The sequence below is a fragment of the Sinocyclocheilus rhinocerous genome, unplaced genomic scaffold (assembly GCF_001515625.1).
Source record: "Sinocyclocheilus rhinocerous isolate Xijiao unplaced genomic scaffold, SAMN03320098_v1.1 scaffold1295, whole genome shotgun sequence".
In the NCBI taxonomy this organism is placed as follows: domain Eukaryota; kingdom Metazoa; phylum Chordata; class Actinopteri; order Cypriniformes; family Cyprinidae; genus Sinocyclocheilus; species Sinocyclocheilus rhinocerous.
Genome location: NW_015660499.1, coordinates 2,154,682 through 2,164,890, shown reverse-complemented (window position 1 = coordinate 2,164,890; position 10,209 = coordinate 2,154,682). Strand labels below are relative to the sequence as shown.

The 10,209-nt window shown below is 35.4% G+C and overlaps 1 protein-coding gene across 2 annotated transcripts in view; it reads left to right on the top strand.

Annotated features, from left to right (window-relative positions):
* Positions 1-9,330, top strand: part of LOC107725125 (gametogenetin-binding protein 2-like) — a 23,927-nt gene extending 14,597 nt beyond the window's left edge. For both annotated transcript variants that reach the window (XM_016534282.1, XM_016534280.1), the window contains exons 4-14: positions 938-1,191; positions 1,519-1,617; positions 2,408-2,521; positions 2,631-2,840; positions 2,986-3,160; positions 3,900-4,082; positions 5,155-5,302; positions 5,401-5,526; positions 6,739-6,893; positions 7,727-7,951; positions 9,128-9,330. In XM_016534282.1, the coding sequence (XP_016389768.1) occupies positions 938-1,191; positions 1,519-1,617; positions 2,408-2,521; positions 2,631-2,840; positions 2,986-3,160; positions 3,900-4,082; positions 5,155-5,302; positions 5,401-5,526; positions 6,739-6,893; positions 7,727-7,951; positions 9,128-9,304 (1,866 nt within the window). In that variant the 3' untranslated portion in view covers positions 9,305-9,330. The remainder of the gene's footprint in view (positions 1-937; positions 1,192-1,518; positions 1,618-2,407; positions 2,522-2,630; positions 2,841-2,985; positions 3,161-3,899; positions 4,083-5,154; positions 5,303-5,400; positions 5,527-6,738; positions 6,894-7,726; positions 7,952-9,127) is intronic.
* The last annotated feature ends 879 nt before the right edge of the window (positions 9,331-10,209 follow it).

The window sequence follows — 10,209 nt, the reverse complement described above, 5'->3', positions numbered from 1 at the left end:
ATGTTTGTTCGGTGTGGGTCTTTCGGTTCGGTACGCATGTGTACAACTTTGGCACCTCACAGTCATTGAGTCGATCATGACCTCCTCTGTATACCAAAGTATTCTAGAGTCAAATATGAGGACATCCGTCCAACAAAGCTTGGCCTTCGTACCGAAAATGTTCGGTGTGGGTCTTTCGGTTCGGTACGCATGTGTACAACTTTGGCACCTCACAGTCATTGAGTCGATCATGACCTCCTCTGTATACCAAAGTATTCTAGAGTCAAATATGAGGACATCCGTCCAACAGCTAAAGCTTGGCCACGATTGGGTGATGCAACAGGACAATGATCCCAAGTACAGCAGCAAATCTACAACAGAACAGCTGAAAAGAATCAAGGTTCTGCAAAAGCCCAGTCATAGTCCAGACCTCATCCTGACTGAAATCATGTGGTGAGAGCTGTGTATAAACAAATGCCCACAAACCTCAATAAACTGGAGCAACGTTGAAAAGAAGAGTGGGCCAAAATTCTTCTAGAACGATGTGAGAGACTGATAAATTCATACAGAAAATGATTACTTCGAGTTATTGCTGCTAAAAGTGGATCTACTTGCAAAGGAATCATAAGGTGTCCTAACTTTGTCACACATGGCTTTTCCATTTTGGCTTTATTTTTGTTAATCAAATAATGGCGAGGTGTGATATTGTTCATCTGAGGCTTTATTTCCAAATTTTAAGACTTTCCAAGGACCAGATAATTTTTTATTATCTCCTGATACAGAAAACCATGAAATTCAATAGGGTGTCCTAACTTTTTCACATGAATGCATATATATATAGAATATCAGTTTTCCAGCTTGACAGAGGCACAGAATGCAAAAAAAACCAAAATGATAGAGAGTCAGACTTTTATGGCTTCCAGCTTCACTTTCCCACCTGTGTTTTTTGGTCCACCAGCATTACAGCATGCTAAAGCAGCAGGACCTGAACATGGCGTTGATGGTGATGTCTCGTGAGGTGTTCAGCGCTCTGTCTCAGTCTGTGCCGTGCGTGGGCTGCCGGCGCAGCGTGGAGCATCTGTTCTCTCAGCTCACGGACTCTGGATACTTCGCACTTGAACCGCTCACTGTGGGATCCTCTGGAGTGCTGTCAGTCACACGGGTGTGTCTCACAGACCCCAGGAAGCTCTACACGCTCTTTTATGTTCATGGGTAAGTGTTACATTTGCCTCAGACACACTGAAGTCCACATTAAAATCAAAACTGACCCCATTTACTTTTTATTAAATGTTTCTGGTCTTTTTGTGTGTGTGTGATTTGCACTGAGCAAGTTATTCCAAAGAAAAACTTTTTGTAATTTTTCTTCAAGGTGGAATGATGGGCACGGAAAATATTAACTATTAATCATCATCATAGCCTGACAATCCAATGAAATTAAGCTTCAACCTTTTTTTTTTTGTCTGTTTAGTTTGTTTTCTTTTGCCTATATGATTTAGTTGTTGTTTTTCATTCTAATATGTGTGCTTTGTCTTGTTGCAGGTCAAAGTTAAACAACGTAATTGATTCCATTCCCAAGAGTAAAAAGAATAAACGCTGTCAGCTGCACTCTTTAGACACGCACAAACCGAAGCCTTTAGGGTGAGTCAGTAACTTGGTTTTTAATTATCATGTGACATTTGGTGTTTGAGATGACAGTTTCTTCTTTTGTGCTTCCGTGACAGCATAACCAAAAAAATTTTAGCAATCAATTTAGGAATTTTTTAGGAATCAATGAAAATATGAAACATTTTTAGTAATACTGATAGTGGTCAGGGTCTGAAATTAATGGGGGTTTAGGGCAAAAATGCCACCAAAATGAACAAAAATGCCTCCCAAATTCAACATAAGGGGTCAAAAACTGCCCATACAGAAATAAAACGAAATATATTACTTGTACTGTATTACAGAAACTGTTAAAATGAATAAAATTAATAAAAATGAATAATCATTATTACATTATATATTACAAGAGGGCGATAACCAATAATGACAATGATTTTTGTCATAATATTACAGTTCCTGTTTGTTTCCATTTTATATAGACCAGTTTTATGTAAGATGAGAGAACTTACCTTGATCACATAACATTATGCAATTGTTGAATGCATAAGCAGTCTGTGTGAATAAACGCACCATGTCAGATGCATTGGTAACAGCCTATACTGAATTAATTTTATAAATACAGTTATTTGACATAAAAGACAAAACCGATTCATTTAATGAGGTAATTATAAAAATTGAAAAAATTGAAAAAAAAAAATGCCACTGGAAATTAGTCCTTGGGAAAATATTGCCCTTTAAGCACACAAAAAGTACATTTCTGATCCTGGTAGAGATGTAAGTGACCGTATCAGTAGGTTGTTTGGTAACCATGGTTATGGATCCGCAGGGGCAGCTGGATGGACGTGTGGGAGCTGATGTCACAGGAGTGTCGTGATGAAGTGGTTTTGATTGACAGCACCTCTCTGCTGGAGACTCTGGAGACGTACCTGCGCAAACACCGGTGAGAAATTGTGATCTTGTGACCTCAACTTATTTCTCTTAATTGGCTCAGTGACAAAAATGTATTTTATTGGTTGCCTCTTTTTTTTGATTTTCAATATCATTCTCAGGTTCTGTACGGACTGTAAGAACAAGGTTCTGAGAGCGTATAACATCCTGGTAGGAGATCTGGACTGCAGTAAAGAGAAGGGCTACTGTGCTGCTCTGTATGAGGGGTTACGCTGCTGCCCCCATGAGCACCACATTCACGTCTGCTGTGAGACTGATTTCATCGCACACTTACTGGGCCGAGCAGAACCAGAGTTCGCTGGGGGTTATGAGTGAGTGATCCAGTCCTTATGGAGTTTGTTTGATGCTGTGTAACGAGCATTAAAGTCACACCATATCATCAACTGGAAATTGGATGCATTAGCTATTCTGTTATCATAGATATACCTTCATAAAGAATGTGTGGATCATTTACAGGCGTCGAGAGAGACACGCGAAGACCATAGATATCGCACAGGAGGAGGTGCTGACGTGTCTAGGAATTCATCTGTACGAGCGGCTGCACAGAATCTGGCAGAAGCTGCGAGCAGAAGAGCAGACGTGGCAGATGCTCTTCTATCTGGGCATTGATGCACTCCGCAAAAGCTTCGAGGTAACAATCTCATGAGCATCATCTAATTCCCAAATGTTTCTTTCCATCAGTGGGGTATAAATCCAACAGTTAAAATCATTATAAACAGTATTATATTTTCAACACCATTTAAGCGGTATATGTATATATTTTGCTGACAGGTAAAAAATAAGTTATATTTATATAAATTCAGTACAAAATAAAACTGATTGTGTAATATTTTTACCTTCTGATGGTATGCCTCCTCCATTTATTAACATTTTGTTGTTTGACTTTATTTAGTGAAGGAGTTTTAGGGCCAGATTTACTAACAGCTTGCATCAGCGCAAAAGAGCCGTTACAAAAATTACTGTCAGAATTTACTGAAGACACGCAGTGAAACCTTTGTGTTGAAAAGGCATAGACAGAGTAATTTTTGTGTCTGACCTTACTGCGTATGAATTTGTAGGAGTTTCCCATTCAGATGCATGATTTATGGCGGGAGAGTATTTAAATGAGTCATGCAATGTAATTTATTGGTATTTGCATCATTACTAAACACCAGTTTGATTGCATTGATCATTATGGATATGTTTTTTTTAATTTGCGCATTGTCTGTAGATCCACAGACCTTTCCACTCCCGTCTGTGCTTTTATGTAATTGCACGCTCACACTAATTTGCCCTTTTTAGTAAACCTGGCCCTTAATTCCTATTTTGTACTTCTGGAAAGTGTTGTATGTTATAATGTGCTCACTTGATTTATGTTAAATGATGTGCAGATGGCGGTGGAGAGGGTTCAGGGCATCAGCCGGCTGGAGCAGCTCTGTGAGGAGCTCTCAGAAGAGGAGCGAGCCAAAGAACTCAAACAGGAGAAAAAGAGGCAAAAACGCAAGAACAGACGCAAAAACAAGTGTGGCTTCGAACAAGAGGCGGAGGGGGAAAAAGACAAAAGTCTTGATGAGGTAATGACTCATTTAATGTGTCTCTGTTCCTCTTCCGAAGTCTCTTCTGCTCACCAAGGCTGCATTTATTTGATCAGAAATACAGTAAAAACAGAAATATTGTGAAATATTTTTACAATTTAAACAAGTTTTCTATTTGAATATATTTTAAAATGTAATTGATTGCTGTGATCAGAGCTGAATTTTCAGCATCATTACTTCAGTCTTCAGTGTCACATGATCCTTCAGAAATCATTCTAATATGCAGATTTGCTGCTCAAGAAACATTTCTGATTATTATCAATGTTGAAAACAGTTGTTTTTGTATATGTTCTTTTAAAAGAACAGCATCTATATGAAATAGAAGTCTTTTGTAATATTATAAATGTGACCCTGGACCACAAAACCAGTCATAAGGGTCAATTTTGAATAAATAAGCTATCCATTGATGTATGGTTTGTTAGGATAGGACAATATTTGGCTGAGATACAACTATTTGAAAATCTGGAATCTGAGGGTGCAAAAAAATCTAAATATTGAGAAAATCGCCTTTAAAGTTGTCCAAATGAAGTTCTTAGCAATGCATATTACTAATCAAAAATTAAGTTTTTATATATTTATGGTAGGACATTTACAAAATATCTTCATGAACATGATCTTTACTTAATATCCTAATGATTTTTGGCATAAAAGAAAAATCAATAATTTTGACCCATACAATGTATTTTTGGCTATTGCTACAAATATACCCCAGCGACTTAACACTGCTTTTGTGCTCCAGTGTCAAAAATGTCTTTACTGACACTTTTGATTAATGCGTCCTTGCTGAATAAAAGTATTAATTTCAATTAAAATTCACTTAAATTGAATTAAAAATGTACTTATTTAAATAGTATAGCCTAAATAATAATGTGGCTTTCAGTTAGACTAACTGTATTGAATGTAAGATATATTTACAATAAATACAGCAAAAAGAAACGTTGTGAAAACTGTTCTGTCAAGCTGATAAAAAATGTAGTTATTTGCTGCGCAACATTCTTCTTGAATTCCTCTGTTTTTCACCCTCATTCACTTCCTCTTTGTCTTTGCACAGGGTTCGTCTGAGTCTGTGGACGGCGGCTGTAAGTCGTGTGGCAGTGGAGAGGAGTCAGTCGGCAGTGTGGAGGTCATCATCACCAGCGTGAGTTCATCCTGCACCTGCTCCGCCGCCTCCATCCTGCATTCCCCCAAAACCAAGAAAGGTAAAGAAAGCTTTTCGTTTTCTTTAGTAATGGAATTATGCATAGAAGTTACCCAGAATGCACCTGACTGGTGAGTTTGTGTCTGTTTGTTCTTCTAGCACTCTTGCCTCACAGTAACGGCAGTGACTGTGGTTACTGTTCCAGTATGGAGGGCAGCGAGACGGGATCCAGAGAGGGCTCAGACGTGGCCTGCACCGAGGGCATGTGCAACCATGATGAAACAGGTATGGAAATAAATGTGGCAAATATAGAGGAGTCTTTATTATTATTGATAAGTATAAGAGTTGATGTTGTGATGGGTTGGTCTGAAGGGCAACAAAAGTAAATAACTGGACACAAAATATTGATTTGAGGTGAAATGTTTTATTAGCTCACTAAACACAAAGCTTCCAAGAAGACATAACGTTCCTAGCAAATGGCCTTGAGCCGAGATGAACAAACAAGTTCAAGATGAACATTTAAGGGATGATGTACAGTCATATCACTTATTACACATATTATTACTGCATAAATAATGATGAGGATATGAAATATTGATTTGAGATTAAACCGTTTTAAAATCTTGCCTATTTATTACCTTACCCATTATAATCCATTATATACTGTTAGCAAAACAAATGTTCTGGCAAGGTGAACACTACAGCAATGTTACGGTATTTTCAGTAAAACTGCTAACTGTTATAAAAATTAAACAATAATTCAATCATAATATTTTTATTATTTAATACATTTTTAGAATAGACCTGGAGATTCCCTAGTAAAAAGTATAGCCCTGTGCCATAATTTAAAAAACATTTCATATTAAGTAAACTTCAAACCCATTAATATATCTATTGATAGATCACTTAAGACTTACTGATAAAAATGACTGTATAATTAAACCCTTTTTGGAGTGTTTCTTTATTGCAAGATGCGCATTTCTTAATATTATGCCTTAAATGTGTTTTAATATCAGATGATCTCTGTATAATACCAGATATTTAAAGTGTACCTGAGGTATAATAGCAATAGTTCCACTTTAGCACAATCAAATATACTTAAATAATATCTATATGTTGGACATCAGCACTACTTCTGCACAATTTAAGTGCATTAAGCACAAAATTTAAAATACGAATGCAGGGTAATTTTATTGAGTACATAAATACCTAAATGTATTTGTAGTATACTTGGCACAAAATGAATGTATTTTAGCTTAATTTTAGTTTTTTTTTTTTTCACTGGGGTTACCTTGTACATATTCCAAATACATTGAATATGTATTTGTTAATCTCCAGATCTATTCTAAAAATGTTTCAAGATTTCAGACAACTCTGTACAGCCAGCCAATCAGATCTGAGCTTGCTGTTGTGCCATTTTTATGTGCAGCCAGGATCATATATAGAAGATTGCTTTGATAGACATTTGATAGTGATCATATTTGTGGTTATCTCCAGGTGAATACTCATGTAGTCACCGCTGCTCAGAGGAGAAGGAAGAGGATGCTGTGGACAGCTGTGTGGAGTGCTGGGCAAACTCAGAAGACAACACAAAGGGCAAAAATAAAAAGAAGAAAAGAAAAAACAAGGCGTCACTTTGCAGGAGCGAGCATGTGAGTTCACACTTGTTTTGGACAAAGTAGCCAAGTGCTTTCTTATGGGTTGCTTCAATTAGATGCTTCTCAGGTACATTTACATTTAGTCATTTAGCAGACGCTTTTTTCCAAAGCGACTAACAAATGAGGACAATGGAAGCAATCAGAATCAACAAAAGAGCAATGATACGCAAGTGCTATAACAAGACTCAGTTAGAATAATGTCTATCTACATGTACACGTAGCAAGTTTTTTTTTAAAATTATTATTATATAATAAATAAAACGAAAACAGATAGAATAGAAAAAGAATAGAACAAGCTAGTGTTAGAGGCCTTTTTTGCTTTTGTTAATTGTATAATAAATAAAAAGAAAACCAATAAATAGAATACAAATGGATTAGAGAAGCTAGTGTTATTTTTATTTATTTTTTTTGTAAGAAAACAAGCAGTTAGTAAATGAATAGAGCGCAAGTCTAAAAGGGACAAGTTTTTTTTTTTTTTTAAAGAATAGAGAGTGCTAGAGAAGTGATTTTGTGCCTCTTTGGGATGAACAATAAAGCGACGTTCACTTGCAGAACACATGGTAAATTGATCTTGTTGAACAACTGTTTTTATTTATTTTTATTATTATTTTTATATAAGCCGTCACTGGTTACATAACATAGCACATATATATCATAATAAAGAGAAAAAATAAATGAATTTATAAAGACAAATAAAAAATAAGGTAGAAATATATATATCTCATCTGATTCAACAACAATCAAAATATTTAACTGAAATATTAGTGTTGTATTAAGTGATGCATGCCATCGAGTCGCAGGTTGTGATCTTTTCCTGTCTCTTGTAGGGATCTAAAGCAGAGGAGAGCTGTGTGTCTGACGGCAGTAGGAGAGGATCTGGATCTCCTGCCGTTCACAAGTCTCCCTCCCCTTCACCGCACCCCTGCAGAAGCAAAGAAACTCCATGCTGTGAATCCTATGAGAGCTTCAGCCATCATGTGAGCAGCAGCAGACACTTCCACAGTCAGCCTGTCTTACCGGACACCTGCGCCAAGAGCCTCATGGAGTTACTGGTGAGTCTGATAGCTGATACCACAAACTGTCACATTTTTACTATTATATTATATTTATACAATGATATAATCATTATGGGCTCCAATAAGGCATTTATTTTATTTTTTTTGCCATTTCAAGAAAGACAAAATATTTAGGTTGTGAAATTAAAGCTCATTAAAACTCTTCCCTCTGGGCAATCTTTTACCAGAATTAGCACTATCTAAAGTTCACTTTTATTTTTCTCCCAATAAACGATGCTTTTTTTTTTCCACCAAATGTTTAGATTTTATAGAATGTGTATGCAAAATGTGTTTGTAGTAGCATTACTTTTGCTGCTGATTGATCAACTAACCTACTTTGTAATATATTACACAAAGTAGTGTGTATTTCATGGATTGTGTTTAACACATAAAAGAGTGATCATCACTCTGGGTATCAGAGTCAGATTATGAAAAAATGGTATCGGTGCATCCCTACTTTTAAATGAGCTTTTCAGTTCATTTTAGTTTAAGCTTTAGGAGTTTTATGTGCTTTTGTCATTCTCATTACTTTTTTTCTTTTTAAATATTTCCATATAGCTTTATTTTTTTACATTTTTAGTACTTAAGATTTTTTAGAACTCCAACTTTTCAGTTCAAGGCAACAATTTCTGTTTGTTTTAGTAATTAGTTTATATTAGTTTTTGGTGTTTTTAAATGTCCATAATTTTCATTTTAGTTGTAGTAATACGAATTTTTAACCTTTCGACAGTTGCTAAACTTAATTTTTTTTTTCAGTTAGTTTCTCAGAAAGCAATTTTTAAGTTTTTCATATAATAATATTTTATTTCAGCTCCGAAAAAGATTTTTAATATTCAACATTAACAACAATAAGTTTGAGCCGCCTCTTAAGTCTACCTCTAATAGATTGACACACTCAATATTAAAATATTGCTGTAGAATGTTGAACAGTGATAGACTGATGATCAGTGATTTAAAAAAAAAATATTATAGTAAATAGTACATCAAGTTTTATATTAAATATTAAATTAAAAATGTTATTTGATTACAGACCTCTAGAATGTATTCCAGTTTAATAATGTACTCGTGTCAGTTAATTAAAAATGAATTGTGAAATTGTTTATTACTCACCGCTGTTTGTTTATTGAAATAGTTGCAAGTAGTGACTTTTTGCTGTAATTTCTTTGTGCACAGAATGAATCTGAAGTGACCTCAGATGAAGAGAACTGTCTGACGCAGAACGAGATCCAGTCGTTCGTAGAGAACAACAAATCATTCTACCGCACACGAGACAAGTACAGACAGCACCTTAAAGATCGCTTCACCAAATACTGCCGCGGAGAGTGGCTCCAGGCCACCAGCGTCAACTAGACTCACCGCCGCACACTAACTCACACTTATTTTTATAGAGCGTCAAAACATTCATGATCACTGCTGCATTGAGTTTAGGAATATGAAATGGGTAAGAGAATCAATTTCAGCGCTGTATTTGATGATGTTCATGTTTGTTGGGTAATGTTACACGTCTTTTGCATCTATATACACGTCTTTCCCTTCAGGCCCCTCCTCTTTCACGCTCAATCCTTCTCAACCAATCACAGCTGGCTTTGTTTTCCTTTCTCTCTCTTGACACACTGATTAGGGAGCAGGTCGTTAGGAACACAGTTGTAAAATTGATCATGAAGCTTGCAGGCCTTGACTGTAGGGTTAGGTGTTGGTAGTCTTAATGTATTGTTTGTTAAACATTTCTTTGTTTTGTGTTTTTTTTCTTCCAAATTTTCACTGACTGTGACAGTTTTAGTGGCAAGAATTGTACCGATAAATGTGTACAGAAATAATTATCTGAGTAAAAAGATTTTACATGAAGAAGAAAACATCCATTTATAAAGATGACTGGATTTGATGTTGAAAGCAATGTGCAAAATTTACAAAATAAAGAATATTTATTAATATGCATCAGATTTGAATGTATTTTCTGTGTGTAATTGGAGTTTTAAAATTAGAATCGTGTGTCTTTTGAGTGTTTGTATTGTTGTGTAGGTTTGTAAATATTCTATTTGGTTATCATATAAAATGACTTAAGTTCACAGAAAGGTTGCTAAAACAATTTTTTTTTTTTACACTTCTAACCTTGTATTTTCATCATACGCTTTGTTAAATGTTAAAACTATAGTCAGCCACTAGATGGTGTGTTTTGTTCTGATTTTTCCTCTTACCATAATAACTAGATAACTAAAACCATACAAAAATGTTTTTGAAATAAATATAAAAAAATA